General features: G+C 46.2%; 1 protein-coding gene across 22 annotated transcripts in view; it reads right to left on the minus strand.

The window, feature by feature from the left end:
• The window catches only part of PFKFB4 (6-phosphofructo-2-kinase/fructose-2,6-biphosphatase 4), a 43,252-nt gene that overhangs the window by 14,014 nt on the left and 7,158 nt on the right, over positions 1–22,080 (minus strand). For 10 of the 22 annotated variants that reach the window (XR_001468547.3, XM_046900210.1, XM_046900209.1 and 7 more), the window contains exons 2-9: positions 10,307–10,423; positions 7,537–7,633; positions 5,245–5,311; positions 4,048–4,122; positions 3,112–3,168; positions 2,665–2,786; positions 1,243–1,450; positions 529–675 (exon numbers count right to left, since the gene is read on the minus strand). Coding sequence is in view for 20 of the 22 variants with exons in the window: in XM_004944393.5 (XP_004944450.1) it covers positions 529–675; positions 1,243–1,450; positions 2,665–2,786; positions 3,112–3,168; positions 4,048–4,122; positions 5,245–5,311; positions 7,537–7,633; positions 10,307–10,423 (890 nt within the window). In the remaining 2 variants the exon portion in view is untranslated. Of the gene's footprint in view, positions 1–528; positions 676–1,242; positions 1,451–2,664; positions 2,787–3,111; positions 3,169–4,047; positions 4,123–5,244; positions 5,312–7,536; positions 7,634–7,721; positions 7,878–10,306; positions 10,424–11,209; positions 11,244–12,642; positions 14,513–15,794; positions 16,076–20,100; positions 20,193–20,722; positions 20,921–22,080 lie in introns of those variants that run through there. The other 12 variants (XR_005839286.2, XM_015292801.4, XM_015292805.4 and 9 more) reach the window with 9 other exon arrangements.

Below are 22,080 nucleotides of genomic sequence, written 5' to 3' on the forward strand. Positions count from 1 at the left end.
TTTTTTTTTTTTTTTAAACTCTGACACTTAAGAGAGAATCTTTAGGCATAATGGACTCAGCTGGACCCAGACATTGGTGGAATGAATCACTAAATTACTGCATGAATCACTAAGTCACCAGGAGTGGAGCAACATACACTGGCAAGCAGGGCCATCCCATGAGCTGTGTTACCTACAGCAGCTCTCTGTGTGCTACAGGTGCAGCTGGGAAGTGCCAACTAGCAATGCTTTTTTGTTTTCTTTTCTTCCTCTCCCCTCCAACCCCCACCTACTAATAACAATTTCTTGGCGTTGTTTCTTCTCCTGAGGAACGGTTTACTGGGAAAGACAAACCAAAACTATGTTCATTCTTAAATTAATGATTCTTAAATTTCAGTAAAACATTTAACAGGAATGAATCACCATTTTCTAGCATCCAGATCCACTCCTTAGATGACTTGCTATCACATAGAAGGCATGTCATTACAAGATGATGTTGCCTGCATCCCCAGCAAACAAAGCAACCTTTCAGACATTCAGAGAACTTACTGCATCTATCTCATTCAAAACCTTCCACTGCTCATAAGGCACTCCCAAAGCTTCAGCAGTCTGAATCGTTCTTTTCATCTGACTGGTCCAAACCTTCAGATCCTTGATGTTTTGCTCGTTAATAAACTGTGCCAAGCTCTTGGCAAACTGAAAGAAAAGCCATGAGACATTGGATGAGGGCTCAGAAGCAACATACTGTCGTCAAATTGGAAGCCGCAAGCTTTAGCCTCTGCAAACTCATTATAACTTTGCCACATGGCTCTGTCAAGGCTTTTACTAAAAGCATGCTCTGTTAAGCCAAGCGGAATGCTGGAGGGAAAGAGAGGAGTAAAAGGAAGACGTGTACTCTGCCATTCCCACTTTTATCTTTAGGAATTTTCCCTTCACTTTTAACTTGTGAGCTTTGCAGGTTAGCCAACAAGGTAGGATTTTACAAAGCTGCAATTAAAATGAAAGCCTCCCTGTCAAGTGCTTTGTGCCCTAGGATAAACAGACGTTTCAATCAATAACAGACAAAAGAGCTTCTACCAAACCACAACACAAAGTGTGTCCATTCAGTTCCCGCTACCAACATACACAGCTAAGAAATCGTTTAAGATGTTAAGAGTAAATGGGTGTAGAGGCAGAAAGCTGTAATGATGCAGCACAAACTACACACATGCACAGATGTACATAAAACCCAAAGCCATGCTTGTTCTGGAGGGACTTACTTACTTCTTTCCCCCTGACAGACAGTCCAGGGTCCCCTCCTATTCTCCCTTTCAGATTGAGTTCGCTTTCTCCATGTCGACAGAGGTAGATTGACCGAGGAGTCACATGGATGTTCATGAGGTAGTAGACAATTCGGCTCTGGATGTGATCCATTACTCTGTTCACAAGGTAACTCCTTCCAACGTCCATAATTTTAATGTAAGAAAGATCCCTTTCGTGAGCAAACAGCAACAAAAAATAAAATAAGATCCCACATTGTTTCTAGTAGAATGAAACAAAGGGGCAATGAGCCACAGCAACGGACAAACCCTTATTTACCCCTGGAGTAACCATTAGCACTACAGGCCAACCCTCAAATGGTGACAGAAACAAAGTAGTCATCTGGAAGCACAAGATGAATTCTACTCTCCCTGCACCACAGAGATTATAATTTCAGTTTTCACTCCTCCTCATCCTTTCTCATCTCAGAGTAGTGTCTATAAAGGACAATAAAAGCCTAACAAACTGAAAACCACCACTGTTCTCCTGAGGCACCATAATTAAACAACAAAATTTATAATAAAGCCAAATGGAGGTGATGAGAAGCAGGTACCATCACCTCATCTTCAACTGCGTTCTGAGAAGTTAATCATTGCTGTTCCACATGGGTACAATCAGTAGGTCCATCACAGATATTTCACACGTGAGCTGACCTGACTGCATCAGCTTTACATTGTTTACACTCAATTACATTAAAACGTAGCTCAGCCTTCTTTACAGCCCTGATCCTGAAACAAACCAGGAGCCCTGATATGAGTGCAGCTCAGAATGAAATCCTGGTTCCTTCTCACTTGATTCATCCCTACCTTACTTTCAGTTACTGAAAGTTAATGAAAAACCAGTTGAATGCTTTGGCAAGAAAGCAAATGATCTAGGTATGAAAGTTTCTTATAGCCCTACACGTACATGTGATTATTTGCAAGGGTAAATAAATTTATAAGTCACATTTTTTAAAGACTGATGTGATAAAAACATATCCTCACCACATCAACAAATTAATTAACATTTATAAATCCATCAGGTCTCCCTGTCCATCGAAGAAACAAAAACTAAGCAAAACAAAAAGAAACAACACCAATAACAAAAATCACTATGGCTCATCTGGAACAACGTAGAAAGCGTTGGCTCTGTCCCAGAAGAATCACACCATTATCCAAGAAGGAAACATCAGGAAGAGCGCAGTCCCAGAATAAACTCATAAGGCAGTTACCCCTCACGCAAGCTTCCAGGCTGCACCTCAACTGTCTCTAGTTTACCAGCAGAAACAGAGCTCAAGCTATGAAAACATTGCCAGAAAGCCTTCAACCCCAACATGGGATCACCCATCCCCTAATGAAACAACTTAATGTAACTCAGCTGTGATCACAGCATTACCGCATCACTTACTTGTCAAGATTTTCATCTAACGTCTCATAGGAGTTCTTGTAGCACTCTATTCTTTTCATGAAGTCTTCTGTTGCTTCATCATTACTACAATCAACGTAGTCAGGACTACCCAGCTTCACTTGCTGTTCAAAACAAAAACGAGAGAGCAGTGCACGGGTTACCTTCCCTTTTTAATGTAAGTTTAATCAAATGGGGGGAGGAGGAACACAACACAAAAGCTACTTTTCTGGCAGATATTGCTCTATGTGTGTTCTAATTAAGAGCTAATTTTTAAAGAATTTAACATCTGAGTTAAATGCGTGGATGAGAAAATAAAGGCAAACTGTTCCATTAATAGCAACTAACGGTATTCACTATTGGAAGTTCTCATAACGTGCCTCTAAAAACACTGAGATATTCTACAATCCCGTGATTTCAATAAGTTAAAGCCAACTTCCCTGTACTCACCACAATGTTTGCAGCAATGACCTCTGGATCGACGCACACTGACTCAACAAAAAACGTCTTCAATCCCAACAGGAAGCCATGTGTACAGAAAGAAGGAAGAAAGCAGCTGAATTGAAATGCCTCTGGACACCAACATGCACAGTCAGCAGTCTGAGCACCTCCATGCTAACCCTTTTCTAACAAAGCCTGCCTCAGACTTCCCTCCATTCACTCAAGCATCCCGTTTCAGCAGAAACTGCTGGCTTGCTGCTCCCTGAAGCACTGGGCTTTACACTGTTTTCCAAAACAATATGGAACAATTTTGGAATGAAAAAAAAAAATAGGATGAAAGAGTGAGAAATAAATGGGGAGAATGCAGGTTCAGCCATGCAAAAATTAAGTAATGCTTCTGAAAGAATAAAGCAGGAACATTTCAAGTAATGGAGCAGCTTCACTCATGAGGTTTGTGTTTGGCTGTCGTAAAGGCATACAGAGATGCAAAGTTAGAGCAAAGGGAAGGTTACTGGAGAAAAGCTAAACACAAAGCAACCCTGGACAGAAGGCAGAAAGCCACAGAAAGCCTTTGGTTTACACAGAACTACACACATTTCCTTACGTGCTTCTGCAGGGAAAATCTGACCTGCACTAAGAACCACCGTCTAATAGTTCTTGCTAACAGCACACTGAGAATTACACATCCAGGATGATGTAAGCAAAGCATTACAGAGATTAGTTCCTAACACGGCAAACATTAAGGACAAGAAAAATGAGGATGGGGTGACTTTGCATCACAAACTGTGCTCAAGGACACAAAACACACCACTGACTGTGCATATAGCAGCAACTCTGCTTGCCCTGGCACACTTGTTAACTCAGGACAGACAAGGCAAGGGGAGCAAAATGGCACTGCCCTGCTTGGCCAGGCATTAGCTCAGAGCTCTTCTGCTTTCGACTCACCTTGTATCCATTTTCTTCACCAAATTTGTAAATGGTTTCTCTGCGTTCTCGAGTTGTGTTCGTAGCATCAAAGACCTAGAAATAGTTACAGAGAAAGAGAGAGGAATTAACAAAGCATGATAGGCTGTGGAAAGCACTGTGTCAGGGACAATAAAAACAAGGGTTTGAAGTCTCTCAGTATGAAGGAAAGCAATGAAAACACTTTCCCTTTCCTCCAATCCACTGCTATTCCCAGAAAATAAACAAACCTAAACAATCATGAAATGAAACTCAGCATCTGATTCGAGGTTGTGCTCAGCCTGCCCAGAGGAGACCCCAAATGGGTGTGTTACGTTTCCATGGGAAACACAGAAAGACACCTCTGAATTTGCAGCCTGTGGTCAGACAGTAAGACATAGACACAGAACAGAATCTCCTGGCCCGTGTGAGCATTAGTTTTGTACCAACCCTGCACTACAGACAAAAAGATGCTGAAATCAATGTTACTGAAAATGCTAGGGTAAAACTATCAGCAGAACAACTGCAAGACCACTGAATCCTGCCTGTTAATTGTAAAGAAATACACAGCAATTTTTCCTACAAAAACACATTTAGCTCTGAACATAACAGCATTCCATCACACCACAACATAAAGGTAATCTCCCAGAACTTGCGTTTTGCATTCTGTCATCACATGCTCAGATATACCGTGATGTACCTTGAGTTCTTCTTGCTGTCTTCAGAGATTGCTCCACTATCAGTAATCCACAGTTTCTATCAGTATCCACACAACTGCCAAGCAATATCAAGGCCACTTTATGGCTTGATAAAGCTCAATAAATCTTAGGCTCAATAAATCTTTACTTTTCACTTGAAACACCAGCAAATTAAAACACAGAACAAAAACAAGTGCAGCCAAAAAAAACCAGACACGTTTAGCAGTATGTTACATAGTGGAGAAGGGAAACGATTCTCTTAGTATAATCCTGTCCCCCGTTAACCCCTCAAATCACAAACGTGGCTGCTCAGAGTAACCACCACCTTGAACTTAAGTGCTCCTTTCACTGCAGCCACATAGCAGACTTAACACACAGTCATCACAGAAGAAAATCTGATACGCCAAAGAGATACCGGAATAACTCACTGCACATCGCCCAGGGGACAGACCCTGTTTAATAGAGAAATAGTTCAAGAGTTCATCTGCATCAAGAAACTTACAGCCACGTGCCCGTTCTCCTCGCTGAGGTACTGTCGGACGTCGTTCAGCGCCGCTAAGGCACACTGCCTTAAAAATGAAAGAGAAGGAGTCACAAACGTCAGTAAAAGCCATCTTAAGAGTGCACCTGTGCCTTGTGATCACAGTGTCCTGGAAACATCAGCTCATCTCTCTTAACACATGTACTGCCAATCCATCACCCCAAGAAACGTGGAAACAATCAGGGAAACATGAAAAGAGGTGAACCAAGCTGCAGTGAGGATAGATGGCTGTGGTCATCTGCCTAAAAGAAGGCAATGCTCCTCTAGGCCACCAATGGGACCAACATAGAGCAGCTTCTTCATCTGATTCTCAAAAAGAGAGAAAATAAATCAACTTTAGCCATTTATCTCATGGCTCTGCCCTTTCCAACCTTGGTGATTCTATGCTTTGTCAGTAACCAACTTCTTCCCTTTTTACCTATTGTGTCAAAATTGAGTATGTCAAAAAAATCTGCCTGAAAAAGGGAGCGAAACAAAGTCAGCACCTAGCAGAGAAAGCAGAAACCCCACTGTAAGCACCACCCCAACATGATCTGTGCTGGAGACCATCAAGGACACAAACACCATCGAACTGCAATGCCAGCACTCCACACTTGTATGAGATTTGGACGAGGATAAACTCATTCACAACTTCCCTATTTCCCCAATGCCAGTGTTATTGTTGAAGTTTATTCTGATTTCTAACATGTAATCAATACTGCGCAGCACCATTAGCACTGTGTACTATTTACTCATGCACAGAGCAAAGCCCTATTTATGTCAAAGAACTACAATCTTTTTGAAGTGTCAACATAAGAATCTGCCCATTTCAACAGCTCTTCTATGCATCTGTACTCTATTTTCACTTCCAGACCAAAAACACATCTCTCTCCCAGATTATATTCTGCACGCACAGCTTTATCTTAAACTGTTTCAACCTAACAGTATTTCCACATTAGCATGGTTAACAGACATCAGGTACTGAGATTCATCGTCAAACCTTCACTAAATAAATATAAACTCACTGCTGACAAAGCAGATCAGCTCACAGTCCATTTCACGTTCTGTTCCCCACCATTTAGTCCAACAGGTGACATGGAGGCACACGAAAGGTTTTGTTCTACCTCTAAGTAAAAGGCAGGGGCTTGCAAGGCTAATGCACTGCTCAGCTACACTTTGGTCCCCAGCAGTCTGGAGGCTTTTATGCAAGTTGTTCTCCTTCAGCAGTAAGCAGTCCTCGATTGCTGCTGGAGTGGAAGGGGAGGGGTAAGAGAACAAGGACAAGCAAAGGGGAGCCACAAAACGTTCAGACATTTCTGTTGCTTGGGCCAAAGCCAGTAAGAACAAAATACACTGTATTTTAAGCAGTCTGCTTAATGCTATTTCCATTCCTCGAGAACTTCTTTCCTTTGTCATTTCATGCTGTAGTCTCTTAAATGCATAGAAAAAGGAAAAACAGAAAACTGAAAAACCATCCTATTGGATATTCCGTCATAGGGGCAGCTCGCTCTTGCTCTGACCTTCTCTCCCTCTGCCATTTCTTCCACAGGTCTTTTCTCTAAGCTGAAGAACAGAGACTTTCCATACAACAGGGGAGTCCCACATGCTTTATCTGGGCACAGATGTTCACACCTGGCTCACCTTGCTCTGCACAGCATTAGATCAGCATGGCACTCACTGAGGCACTGTGCTGGTCAAGCACTTGCTCACCACTTGCATGCATCATGAAGAGAACCTCAGGGAGAGAATACATGTGTGTCACTCCTTGAATGGATAATGACAAACATGCAGGCAAAAAAAATGATGATGTGCAAACCCGAAAGAAAAGGAACTGTGTAATTTTTTTTTTCTTTACGATCCTCACAAAAGCTTTATATGAATCGGGCAGCAGGAAGGTCACGTCCAGTAGCTGGTATTTTACAACAGGGAAAATAATAAGAATGTTCTCCTTTGGTTCTGAGTGAAAATTTGCAGGAATATCCATATAAACAACAGCCTGCCCAAAGGGCAAAAAGAACCACGTTCAAGTATTTATGTACTCCATATTTTGATGCTTCAGCTGAAGCAATTAAGAAAAATAATACCCCAAATGTTAAGTAGCCTAAATAAATCACCTTTCCATCTCTTCTAGAGTTCTCTTCCTTGTCTATTTATTATGTCTGTGTCTTCTTCGGTATATAAAAATTAAGCTTAAAGCAGTCTCCAAGAGCAAATTACACGGGGTGTCATTTGAATACAGCCAGCTGTGTACAGACAAACACACTCAACACTTACTTCCTGATTTTCAACCCTTCCTCGTTGTCAGGCAGGAAGAATTCAAATGATTTATACTTCTTCACCAGATCTCGACGATACTGACCAACGTTGAATTCTGCAGAGAAGAGAACAGTGTTAGTGGGAGCTATCAGAAACACAGGATAACAAGGACCAGTGTTATGACAGCTCTGAAACCAAACTACCTGCAAGCATAAAATAATTGAGCACGCATCAAGGTGACATCACACATCATTTCTGTTGGGTTTTTTTGTTTGTTTGCTTAGGAACCCTGCTCAAATAGCTCTGCTCCTTAAGGATCACCATACCCATTTCACAGCAACTCCTGCTCCTTTTATCTTACTACAATCTGCTAACAGTGGTCAACAAAAGCTACTCCTTATCTGGGCAAAGGTCTGTGTGTGTCTACGTGTCTCAGTATCAGATGTGGGATTAGGGCAAGGCAGCCCTGTTTTGTCACACAGCAGGCAGTGACACTGTACCCTCATTAGCTTCATTCAGCAGGTCTTCAAGTGGGTCTCTGAAGTGCAATTAATGTTTAACTTGCTTTCTGACCTATAGGTTTTCTCTGCTGAACTGTAAAGTGTTTTTGTTTCACATTAGATCAAACAAGTACTCTGTTTGAGAAGCTGTCAGGGCATCAGTATTTGCCAAACTTTATTTCTACACAGAGGAAAATAACAGACATCATCACTGGGATGAAATAAAGAACAAGAAAGACACAGGATGAGAGAGCTCAAGTGAAGTTCTCCTAACAGAAGCTTACATGATGCTGTTTGGATGGCAGGGCACAGAGGACAAAGAAAGAAACATCCTTTATTCCCTTCCAAAATGTATGTTTTGTTTGAATTCTGCAGTGTTGATGTACGACACGGATGGCAGAACAAACCAGGTCGTTCTGTCACAGACATGAACACTGGCCATACTTTTTCTTGTAGCTGGTAACCCCTTATAAGAAAACAGGAGATGCAAGTTCAGATAGTCAGTGTTACCATGGCCCTATATGACAACAAAAATAAAGCACCTGTTATCAAATAATAGCTACTGCAAGAATGTGATGCACAGTGAAGGCAGAAGTGCTACCCAGCACCACAACATTCATCCTTACCACCAGCATCCACCTCGGCGTCAATGTTTTACAGCATAACTGCTATCACAGCCTCCACACAGCCCAAACTATTCCACCAAGCTTGCCAAAGGCAAAACTCACACTGAAAGACAGCTCTGTTCAGGCAGATACCTGACCTGGTTTCCTTCACAGAGTCCAGACAAAAGCCCTTTGTAGTTTTAAGCACTTCAAATTCTTACCGACAAAGGATTTTGGAAGGAACAAAAGAAAGAAACCAGAACCGATGGCTTAAATGATTCAAACAGCATTAAACGATTCAAACATTCAAACAGCAAAACCCACGGCTATTTACCTTCACCTGCTGGTCTTAAACTCCCCATCGTGCTTAAAGTCCATCATGTAAAAAGACACCATTTGTCTTTTCCCTGCTTTACATAAACTAATAGTTTTAACCATCTGCCTCAGAGGATAAGGATGCTTACTGTATTAAGTACACGCTAATTTCAAGGCATTAAGAGCCGTACGATAACAGATGTTAGGAATACAGTTACCACATATCACTCACTGAGTCCAAACAACTGGACGCAGGAGGCAGTGTGCCATCTAGTCCTGCAGGAAGGTACCTTAAATTGGTCTCAGCTTCAGTAAAATTACATCACTGATGACACAAACAATAGTTCACCATCCAGTACTACGTTTCTGCGTTGCAAAGCTCACAAAGCTCAACACACTGATATAAACACACAACACGTATATTGAACATATGTGCATGTATGCATCTAACATGCATTTAAATCCGTTTGGATATAGGCTAACATCTTTAGACCTCTATTCAATGGCAGCCTAATGGACAAAACTCAAGCCCCTAAAAATTGGATACTGCACACCAGAAGGGTGCACCAGTGTGACAAGAAGAACTTACTAGAAGTGATCATAACAACGCTGTAGACTCCCACACTCAAATAATATAACCTTCTCCATGATGTCTCAATTAAACAAAACACGTTAGATAACTTTCTAAGAGTTTAAGAAGGCATTAACTCCAAAACCTACATCCTAGAATCCAACAGCAATTTAAACACAGCTCTTCATCTGGACTCAGAACCTCAAATGGATTTAGGTCTTGCTCAGGAATGAAACAGCACACATCACTGGCAGAACTAGTCTAAGCCTCTCCTCCTCAAATACACGTATTAAGTCCTTAAGAGTGATAATAAGCAGCCAGTTCTGTACCATGGGGTCGTAACGTTCAAAGACAGATCTGCAATCCATTCCACAAATACAATTAAACGTTACACATAAATTACACACCGCACAAAGTTCACAAAGGAAATGGAGAAGCCAGAACTTTAACCCAGAAGTGCTGACTGCTGCTCCGCTCACAAAGGTGTTTCCTTTTCAGCCCAACGCAGAGGAGGGTTAAAAATAAGGCAGCTGAAGAACCTAAGTGCTAAGGATAAGGGCAAAGTTGACTTAGCCATCTGTTACAACATGGAGGTAAACGTACAGCCACCAGAGTATGATCAAGGAACACCAGAACAGAACAGAGAACCTGTGTATGCCAGTGCTGCAAAAATAAACAAACACAACAACAAAGCAGGAGTCCGAGCAGCCAGCAGTCACACCAGGCAATAAAATCATTGGGAATTAGGCTGATAAAACACTGAACCTCAGCCCTGCAAACAAAATTAAGTCCATCACCTTTTGTAGGCACTCCAATCCAATTTAAGTAGCGTGTCAGCTTTTTTGAGATGTAGGTTTTCCCTCTTGCTGGCAGACCCACCATGACAATCAGCGTAGGGCAGTTGGTCATACATACTGAAAGGGAAAAACAAGATAGGGGTTATTTACCAGTATATTTCCCCAGAACAAAGGCTCACGTGGCAGTGGAAAATGACAACTCCATGTGCTCTCCAAGGCAGTGACCATTCAAGCAGCTCATGCATAACGCTCCCCTCCTTCAGGGGGTTTCCTCAGCAGCACAGTGACCGAGATTCGCAGGCTGAGTGGAATTTTAGGAGGGCAGAACAGTGACAGTGCAGTGCTGGACACGTGAGCTGCATACGGGCAGAAGATGAGAAACCCATGTATTTGCATCCATGTTTCAAGACACACAAAAACAACAGCAAGAAAGTCACTGATGTCTAACAGCCCCGTCCACCTCGGCCCAGTGCTTGCATTGAAAGGAAACAGCAAGGCGTGCACCGTTTTCAAATCCCTAAGACAGCATCTCAGTGCTGCCCAAGCTTTTCTTGGTTTTGAGCAAAGCAAGAAGCATGACAGATGCAACTTAATATACGTTGGTGCGACACGGTGCTCCCTGTTTATCACTTTCTCTTTAAATACTATTAACAACAGCCCCATTTCAAAGCCCTTGGTTGGCTGACAGGAGGCATGGAGCACAAGTATTCCAGGCAATTCAGCACAATAATCTGATGCACGGATAAGGACAAACTCTCCCAAATCAGAGGCAGAGTTTGTAATTAGAAAAATAAAAACACCATCCAAAGTAGGAGGAGTTTACAGCTGCAGTCTGAACACCTTGAGGCATTCCTTTCAAATAACAAGTTTTTTAACACTCTGATGGTGCAGAACTATGGATACCTTGCATGAATCTATCACTGATACAAGGAACTGCCTAAAAGGAAAAAGACAGTACAGATATTAAAGTTCACAGGTCCCCCATCCCACATTTCAAAGGGAATTAACTCACGTACCACAATCCACACATGCATCACTTTCCTCAATCCCCTGATAGCAGAGCCAGTTTGTTCCAAAACACCACACCAAAACGTCATGCTGGGAAGTGTGATCAAGCTGTTGCACTGTGATTGCCTGAGATTCCCAAACCCTGGGCTGGGTCCCACCCCACTGTGTCATATGCGTGAATCTTGGGCAACAAACCCATCAGATAAGAACAGACAGATCAGCAGAGACAGATGTGCTTTCTTAAAATCACAATGAAAACAAAAAAAAGATAGAAGAAAAAAGAAAAATACAGACCACTTCTCAAGGGAGAAAGAGAGCAAAAGCTGCACCGAACCTCAAATCCATTATAGAGACTGCTACTCCATGCATTGAATGCAATGGAGTGTAAACTAACCCAGACCCACCCATACAGATGCAAGGGTCCAGAAAAACTGATAACAGCCCTCAAAGTCAGCTCTCCTGTGCCCAAGCCTGCTAACAAGAAGGACCATGGTTTCTTGTCCATCTTCCACTCCGCTCCCTGGATGGAAGAAAGCAAGCAGGCTGTGGGGAAACAAGGTCTGAGAGGCACAAAGAGGACAAAACTCACTGAGCGTAATGGTTCTGCTGTTGGTTTTAAGAGCAAAAAAATAAAACCATGGGATGAGAGAACACCCTGAGATATGAAAAGTTTTAAGGGAAGACATCGTTCCTTGAAGCCAATTTGAAAGGTCCTTCATCTGAAATAGCCACTTTGAGTTTTACACCATCTTCCAGAGTAAGCAGGGAAATAAGGAGTTGAAAAGCAACGATGAAGAAGGATCTGCGTGGAAAGGTTATGCACACTGCCTTGGGTCCACCTGCTTTCCAAGGGACCTGTGTGACTCAAGCAAGCTACTTCACCCACACAAAGCACAATTTCCCAACGGACAACATGTCCAGACTGCCTCGGTTCTCTTCTCCCTCTGATGACACCAACTTTGCCATTTCACAGAACATTTGGCTTTTGGTAATGTGCCCAGAGTGGAGCAAAACTCCACTTTGCAAAACCAAGGGCAACCCCCCTGCCACGTGCAGGGTTCCCAACCACCAGACCTGGCTGCCACATCCACATCCAGCCTGGCCTTGAATGCCTCCAGGGAAATGTCTGACACCAGGATGTGAACTGATTAAAAAAAAACACAAAACCAACCAAACAGAAAAGCCACCACACTAGCAGCTTCTAACTTCTGAAGTAAAAAAAAAAAGAACAACCCTCTTTAGTTTAACCCTTTTTCCAGTGGCACAATACCCTCCTTCCCTTTGCACAGCAACTCACCACCATCTGCCCCAACGTAAACAGAACTTACAGCAGGAAAGCAGTCATGGAAGTGCAAGTTGCAGACACACCTCGTATCCTCTCACTCTAAGGAAAAAAAGCACACAGAAAGCACCACTCCACAAAGGACAGTGGCCAAGTGACAACACGTTAAAGCACAAGGGACAGCACTTTAAAATCAAGTATCACAATTTAAGCAAAGTCATTATCCCAGTTAAAAACTAAATAAGTTAAATACATACGAGACAGCAGGATGCATCTCAGTGTAAGATTACAGCCGCCCACCACTCTGATGATCAACACTCAACAGTTAAGGAAAAAAGAAACTGCACGCTCAATTCGTGCTGCTTCTTATGACTGCATTGTGAAATAATGCAAGATGCAGAAGAAGGTTTTGAAACTTAAGTGGGACGCTGCCCAGAATTTCATCAGCCTTCCAAATCTGCATCTTATGAAATCAGTGGCAGAGGAGATCTTTTAAAAGGCCAGCTACTGCCTACTGGATCATCAATTGTCCTTTTTCACCTAAAATGAGACTTCTTCCCATCATTCATGCTAATTTTTCAAGTCAACATGCATGGCAAGAAGGACTTTTGTACTAAGCTGCTGCAGTCAGCCATCAAGTTCACTGAAAGATTCCTGCTGTTTCAATGGAGCTCAACTCAAAGCCTGCATCCCAAAACTTCTGTGCTATTCAGAGGCTCACATACAGCTATCTTTAGTTGTATGCCAACACAACCACCCTTTCAAATCACAGTAGCCCTACATGTTCCCCTGTATTCCTTACCCAATCTGACTATTACTAAACCATTTTTTCCTTGCTGATCAATAATGACAGTCACTCTTCTCTGCATCTCACAAGGCAAAGTTCCCCATCCTGGTGCTCTCCGTCCCACCGCCTGTACCTGAAGAAGTCCATCATCTTCCCTTTGTTTCTCCTCTGTTTTCTCAAAATCCCAGTTTCCAGCACCACTTTGGCATGAGGGACTTCTATTTGTCCTCTGGCCTCGTGCCACCACTTGCTTGCTGTGGGCCAACATTTGCTTCCTACAGCTTCGATACTGCCAGTGATGGCCCCATCATACATCCTGACCCTCAGCTTCAGCTATGTGTTGTCCTCACCTCATTCATTTTCTCTACCTGGGACTACAGATACCTAAAAGCAGTGCCAGCTCTTACGAAAGGCAGCCTTCATTTGATACGGCTCTTTTCCTTTTGGACCTGAGGTACATTCACTCTGCTGTTTGAACAGCAAATAAGACTCATGAGAACGACCGAATTCCAGCTCTGGGGAAACAAAAGCTGCAAGCTGCAGTTGGGGGGAACAATCCTTAAACCACAGGAAGCTCAGAGCTTATCTACTGCTCTATAAACATCCTCTGCAACTTTTGCTGTAGTATACTTTGCTGTTCATTTACAATGTCTGTGCTTGTAGCCCATTCTTGTCACAATCCGACAGCTGATGCCAAGACCATAAAAGTTAAGGGGCAGCTATCAGTAAGAATGAACACCTCCACCACATGCAAGTATTAATTGGGTTGGTCCTTTGGAGCAGTTTTCCCTCTGCTTGCCTGGTCTCACCAGCTGTAGCAGTGCAGTCTGCTGGGCACGCCACATGCACTCAGAACTCCATGCTCCTCAAAGACCTCAAGATCCTCAGACAAAAAGAACCAGCACTTCCAAGCTGTGACAGCTACAACCCAGACACACCTCACCAGGTTTCCTCCTCCTCAGGCAATTACAGGCGTTACAACTTTCAGAAAATCACTGAAAGAACAATTAGTGCAGGTCAGCCCCTTCATACATGGCTCTGCTGTGTCCTCCACAGAACTGGGCACAGTTCTGCTCTGCCATCTCCTAGAAAAATAAAGGAAGACTAACAAGCGGTGCAGATAAATGTGATTAGCTGGAATGATGAACTAAAAACCCAACAAAAAAGGAACTTTAAGAGTTTATCTTGCTTAAGCCAATTTAAGAGTTTGTCTTGCTTAAGATGAACTAAAAACCCAACGAAAAAGGAACTTTAAGAGTGTCTCCTGCTGAAGCCAAGAAACATAGAAGATGTCAGAGCAACTAGCTTCAGCATCTCCCCTGGAAAGCTGCTCCTGAGTACACAAAACCCACCTCAGACTGGCAGCTCCTGCAGCACACCACTGAACACAGGGTCCTGCAGCAGCAGAGGGTTGGAGCTGGCCAGCCTGGCACTGCCCCCACACCCTCAGTTGGGGGGGGTCCTGCAGCTCAGTGCTGGGCCTACAGGTCCTACTGCTCATCAGAGAACTGTGTGACACACTGTGCAGGAAAAGCTGCAACACCCTTTCAGTGTGTGGGAGCAAGAGAGGTGGCTTTTGCAAAGGAAGAGTGAGTCCTGCCCCTCTCTAGGCTGTCTGCAATTACCGTGGAACCACAGAATTGCTTAGAGTTGGAAGGGACCCTTAAGGGCCATGTGGCCCAACCCCCCTGCACTGAGCAGGGACACCACAGCTCCAGCAGCGCTCAGAGCCCCTCCAGCCTGACCTTGGCTGTCTGCAGGGACGGAGCACCACCACCTCTCAGGGCAGCCTGTGCCACTGCCTCACCGCTCTCACTGTAAAAGACTTTTTCCTTATATCCGACCTAAATCTCCCTTCTTTAATTTGAAACCATTTTCCCTTGTCCTGTCACCACAGACCCTGCTGCAGAGCCTGTCCCCTTCCTTCTCACAGCTCCATCGGGGATCACACGTGGCTCCAGCTGTACCAGACACGCACTGCAACGGCAAACCCAAGCAAAAGCAGGATTAAGAAAGCCAACATCCCAATGCGGTTTTCTCGCTAAAAGGCTCCTCGACTTATAACGCACAATTCCCCCGAGAACGCTGCGTACACCACCGGGTTACCAACGGCCCGTTTTTGTTCTCGGCCCTTTTCTTTGTACCCATTCATTCCTGCCGAAGCGCCGTGTGGGCACCGAGGCCGTCCCGAGGGCCCCTTTGTTGGCACAGCACAGCCCCGCTCCGCTCCGCCACGACCCGCGCACCGAGCAGCGCCCACAGCGCGCCGCTTTTGTTCGGAGCGGGGCCGACCCGAGGCGGCACGGCAGCCTCTGCATGACAAACGCGAGCCCGCCACAAAGCCCCTTTTGTCCCCAGCGCCGCCGCCACTCGGGGAGGGGGGCACGGGGACGAGCCTCGGTCCGTCTTACTTCAGCACAAACACGCGTTTTTAAGGCGAAGCGGAGCGATCAAAACCGACCCCAGCCTCGTCCCCGCCCGGAGCAATAGGGCCCAGGCCGCCCGCTCCGAGGCGCTGTCCGCGCCGGCCCCGCCCGCAGCCCGCTCCGCCGCCCCGCTCACCGCCGCGCTGGGCGCTGTGCCCCGCCGGCAGCCCGTTGTCGTAGGGCTCCCACGTCTTCTGCAGCGGGTTCTGCGTCAGCTCCCGAGCCGGAGACGCAGCCGCCGCCATCCTCGGCCGCCTCCCGGCTCCTGAAACCGCCCCTCCGTTCTCCCTCCGCCCCCCCTCGAGGCGCGGCCGGGCCCGGCGGGCGGGGCGGGGCGGGGCCGGGCCGTGCGGGCCCACCTCTGCTCGAGCCGCCCTTCCCTCAGCGCGGAGATGGAGTGATGGAATCCTTAGAGCCGGGACGGCGCTCTGAAGGCCGTCTGGCCCAACTCCCAGCTACCTCAGGTCGCACAGGGCCCGGTCCAGCCTCGCCCTGAAAGTCTCCATGGATGGGGCAGCAACCGCATCACCGGGCAACGTGTGCCAGCGCCTCACCACCCCCACTGCAAAAGATTTTCTCCTCAAATCCAACCTAAATCTACCCTCCCTGAGCTTGAATTGATTTCCTTCTCTTCAAGACTGGCCGCGGTTTTCTCCCCTTGGGGCCTGCGCTGTGTTTTTATGCCAGTGTTTTTGCGAGGGTCAGAAAGCAAGGAGCAGAGAGAGGAAGGAGCCTCTGTGAGGACAGGCTGAGAGCCGGGGCTGTGCAGCTGGAGAAGAGAAGGCTGAGGGGAGAGCTGAGAGCAGCCTTCAGTATCTAAAGGGGCTGTAAGAAAGAAGGGGACAGACTCTGTAGCTGGGTCTGTGGTGACAGGACAAGAAGAAATGGTTTCAAATTAAAGAAGGGAGATTTAGGTTGGATATAAGGAAAAAGTCTTTTACAATAAGGGCGGTGAGGCAGTGGCACAGGCTGCCCTGAGAGGTGGTGGTGCTCCATCCCTGCAGACAGCCAAGGTCAGGCTGGAGGGGCTCTGAGCACTGCTAGAGCTGTGGTGTCCCTGCTCAGTGCAGGGGGGTTGGGCCACATGGCCCTTAAGGGTCCCTTCCAACTCTAAGGATTCCAAGCCCAGCATCCTGGGCTTTCTGCTATTTCACCTCGATTGATGACAAACTGCTTTTGTTGTTGATAAGCTTACTTATAAGACTTTTTTGTGCTCTTTGACTGAGAGGACAGAGAAAGTGAATACAGATACACCGTGCCACTCCTGAGGTTTTGTTTCAAACACGTTTTTTGAGGGCATTACACCGAATTCCCAGACAAAGACAAAACAAATAAACATGGCTCAGTGCACTCCGGATAAATGATAGCAATCAGCTTCTGCACAGTCATTTTCATCAACTCCTATCCTAACACAAAGGCCTGGGGAGCAGGGCTGGTTTCTGCAGGTGAGCAGCTGGAGAGTCTTCTTTGTTTGCTACACGGAGACCACAAATAAGCCTTTACTCTTCGGAGGGGTTTTACACAAAGCTTCGGCTCTCAGGGCCGTGCTGAGCTGAAAGCTTACCTGCAAAAGAACTCTCTGCAGAGGGAAAATGCCACAGGGAAAGTCGGCCTTGGAAATGAGCTGCTGCTCAGGCACAAAAGGTGCCCAAGCCAACTAACCCAGCGTTCCTTGCTCTTCAAACTCCTGCCTGACGAGGCAGGAACCTCTTAATGCTTAATGCAGACAGCAAGTGGTATAATTATTTCTTCCAGATGAGGAAAAAAAATTAGAGGAGAGCGAAACAAGGCTTCTGCTTGATCACACAGAAACCCTACTTTCTACCTGTAAATACCCAACATCATCTTGTATGCTGTGAGTTCCGCGGTACCTCCACACCACTTTCATGTGTCTCATTTCCCTGCTAAGGATGTCACTTTATAGTCTGACAGACCATCAAACACCCACAAAGCACCCAGCATCTCCAGCTCCTGCCTTTCCACCCTTTCTCTAGCAGCACCAAACCCTGCATGGGATGGGAAAAGAAGACCTTCCAGTCCTTCGGGTGCCCACGCCCTCACTGCACCGAGTTCAACAGACACAGGTCATGAAAAACCAGCTCACAAGCCTGTCTGCAGTGCAGAAGTTTGGCTATTTAAGATGCTATTTGTAAAGCGATTAAAGGATACGCAGACAGCCAGAGGTCACGGAGTTAGGTTTGCATAAACAGGATATTTACAAAGAAGTCGCCGCTCTGAGCCAAGCCCTGCAGATCAGCACACAGTGTTTTGGCTCAGCACGCTCAGAGCTGTAAGGGCTGTGACAGTATCCTGTTCCCACTCACAGCAAAACAAGAAGCAGCTTATTCTGAGGAGTTCCTGAAATACAGAGCACACAGGAGAACTTTCAAGATAAAAAGCCACTAAACACAAGCTTTACATTTCCAGGCCCCTCTTATCACCTGTGTTTAAACTAGAGGTTTGCAACGTCAGCTCTGCTTTTCAAGAAACCAGGGCCACAAAGATGACCGATGGGATGGAGCACCTCCCTGTGAGGACAGGCTGAGATCTGGGGCTGTGCAGATGGAGAAGAGAGGGCTGCGGGGAGAGCTGAGAGCAGCCTTCAGTATCTAAAGGGGCTGTAAGAAAGAAGGGGACAGACTCTTTAGCACGGTCTGTTGCGACAGGACAAGGGGAAACGGTTTCAAGCTTAAAGAAGGTAGATTTAGGTTAGATATAAGGGAAATGTTTTTTACAGTGGGGGTGGTGAGGCACTGGAGCGGGTTGCGGTTGCTGCCCCATCCCTGGAGACTTTCAAGGCAAGGCTGGACCAGGCCCCGTGCAGCCTGACCTGGCTGTGGTGTCTCTGCTCATTGCAGGGGAGTTGGACTATACGGCCTCTAAGGGCCGTTCCAGCTCTAAGGATCCTATGATTCCACGAAACTGAGCACCATAAGCCAACGACACGTAGAAAACCACTGGACGTTAAGATAACGAGGTACATCATGTTATGCGTTCACAAGCACGACGCAACCCGAACACTCCCACAACCGCGGAGCGTTGGGAACGCCGCTTTCCACCGCCCGTCCATCCCCGGCACAGCCCCCCTCCTCCTCCCTCTGCGCAACCCCGCGTTGCCCCCGCCCAGGAGGACGGCCCATCGCGCGGCCGGCAGGGGGCGCTCTAACACCGGCAGGGGGCGCCCTAACACCGCCCGGCGCCCCGCGGCGCTGCCATTGCCGGCCGTGCGCCCCAGCATCCCCCGCCGCCGGCTTTAAACCTCTGGGGTGGGAGCTGAAGCACGGCCAGCTGCACCAGATGGCCCGAACCCACGCCATTCCCCTGCAAAAATTAAGTCATGAGCTCTTGCCGTTCAGAAACCGCCGCGAGGTAGCAAAGCCTCCCGGAGTACTGGGGTGAAACGCGCCAGCTCCGGGCTTCTGAGCGCCCCAGGCAGCACTGAAGGTTACAGAAAAAGACAGGGGAGAAAAGCCCGCCTGCTAATACTGAGGGTTTTTTCCCCTCAACCAACTGGAAAAAAAAAAAAAAAAAAAAAAGATCAGACATCATATTTTAGTGCGGAGAGGAGCACACAGCATCAGAAGCACAGAACCGTCTCATGGCTTTGCAGACAGCAAACACTGACAAGCGAGACTTCATCACTAACCAAGCACTTCCATTTCTCTAAAGCATTTTCTTTCCACGGTGCCACGAGGTGCACTTTTCCCCTGCAGTGTCAGTTATTTACTCCGTGCTCTGAGGAAACGGGCAGCAGCCAACTTCCACACACACTAAATAGCAGCAAAGCTCCCCATCCAAGTGTTCTCCATTGCAACCGGCGTGCTGCTGTTCCAGCCAGAAGGAACAATTACCCCATCTTTAACAGGGACCTTCATTTTCTACATATTGCACTGGTGAGAAGAGACGCATGAGCCCATACGCCCCCTCCAAGAAGCTGTGTGGATACACTGGCATTCTACAGCTTACAACCGCTCTCAGCAACCTCAGCCGCACAGCACAACACGAGCTTATTGGAAAGCAATGCAAGGAGGCACAGCAGAACACAGAATCTGCAAAGACCATCAGCACAAAGACGATTTCAGAAAGACAGACACGCACCAGCACGGTCTTCAGGCCCACACATATCTGGTGCTCGCGCCAGGCTCCGTTTCCAGGCTGACCGGGTGGCTGCCTGCAGCTAACTGGCAGCCTGCTGTGCTCCAGCCACAACATTTGTATGAAGCGCACAGCATAATGCCTATTCCAGCTATAATGGGTTTTTATTTTAATTAGAAAATGATGTCACATCTACCTTTAGCAGGCTTGCGGTGGTCCTTCATTGGCCCAATCTATGCAGCTGGAAGGAGGATTAGAGGATCACTGAGTAATTCAGCTAAATGACCCGAGGACAGCCAGCAACAGCTATCTAATATACAAGGCCATTGCAACACTGCGAGCCAATTAGAAGAGGTGGTGACCAAACACACAGCTATGCTTCACCCTTTCTGTTCACAAGCAACAACGCTCCAACATTTCAAAACTGGATTTTGGGTGGAATGGGAGAGAATTCTCCCACACCTCTTACAAGCAATAGCGCTGATCTTCTTTTGACCAAGCAGGCGCTGCAGTGCTATTCCGAGGTGAGAAGCTGCAGTTGGAGGGTAAATGACAGCATCCAATCCAAGCTTGTACCCGCACTGCATTGCAACTCTAATGACCAAAACTAGCGCAGAGCAGGTGGGACGCTTGGCCTACTCAATGACATCCCCTATGACATCAGCACCTCTGCAGGGAACAGGCTGTCCCTCCCCTGGGTAATTCCCATATTCCTGGAGTACGGATCAAGCCCAGCAGGTTTTTCTTTGTGTGGAAGAGATGTCTTTAATGAGCTGCATAGGGATGTTGTCACCTTTGTAAGGCAAGAGCCAACTCACCCTGCTCAGAAAGGAACTGAGAAGGTGGCTCTTCCTCCTGGGCTAATCCTGAGCTCCTGGATGATGACAAAGGCAATGTTTTGGGAGCTGCCATCCTGCAGAAGGGATCCCTCGTGGCTGAAAAAACTTCACACACAGCTTCTCACACGGAACAGGGAGAATTCCCTTGCAAGCACAGTGAGCAACCGGGCCGGAGAGCTGTAACAGCACATTAGCAAAATGACACACACTGACATACACTGATTCACACCTTCTCAGTTCAGTTTCCCAGGACCCACGTCAACACCTGAAATGAACATTTCCCATCTCCTCAAGATACCGTCTTCTTCACAAACAAAGGTGCCATCCTTTTTATTTTCCCATTCAGCGTAATATCACAGGCATCAAACTGACAGGCAATGAGAAATAGCCCACTAAGTCCCCCAAAATGTCAAGCATCCCACACTACGAGTTCAGCAGGTTCCCCATACCATCTCCACACGTCCTTCCAGCAGCACCCGGTTCAAAACCAACCATAATCATGAGGACTGGATCTTGTGATAGCAGTCACTCCATTTCTTTTGAGAAGAAATAAGTGCATTACTGACACCATTCACTCCATATCCTATTTTGTATCGCTGTCTAAATGGAAAAGAGTTCCAACTCTCTTGAAGCAGACCTGCTACATCGAAGATAAGCACAGCTGAAGGAACCAGGACTGGACAAAAGACCTGCCCACAACAACACACACTTGCAGAAGTTATTTTTACGAAAGCCTGTTTTATTCTTAGACCTCCTGGCTACAAAGCAATCCACCAAAGATGCTCAGGGTGAAAAAAGATGTAATCATGCTTCAGATGAGAATGAGGTACTACTGGGAACAAGAAGACCTTTGGTGCTAATTGGGGAATAGACTTAAGCAACACCCTAGATCCCAGAGGGCAAAGCCATATAAGTACACACGCTAGGGAGATCCCTTAAGCTGAAACGAAGTAATATTCCTCAGCATACATAAGGGAAAAAACCCAAAATGCAATTCTAAGCAGAAGACAGTGGTATAAAGTAAATGGGCGAGCAAACAAGCTCCGGTCTCTTCTACCAGAGCTGACAGCAGGGCAGGTCTGGCAGTGCTCAGCCATCAGGAGCCCCAGCCACGCTTCCTGGTGGCAGACAAGACTAATTCCCACGCTAATTTACACTCATTATATTTTCTTTATCATATGCTGAAACGTCATAACAGGTATTCATCGTACATACAAAACTATGACGTACCCCTTGCATGCCTGGCTTGATTCCAGCATGCTGATGTGTTTTCAAAGCCACCATGACCCAGCCATCAGGAAACAAGCACTTGCTACATAAGGGTTTTTACTGCAAGA

Source organism: Gallus gallus, chromosome 12, assembly GCF_016699485.2.
Source record: "Gallus gallus isolate bGalGal1 chromosome 12, bGalGal1.mat.broiler.GRCg7b, whole genome shotgun sequence".
Lineage (NCBI taxonomy): Eukaryota > Metazoa > Chordata > Aves > Galliformes > Phasianidae > Gallus > Gallus gallus.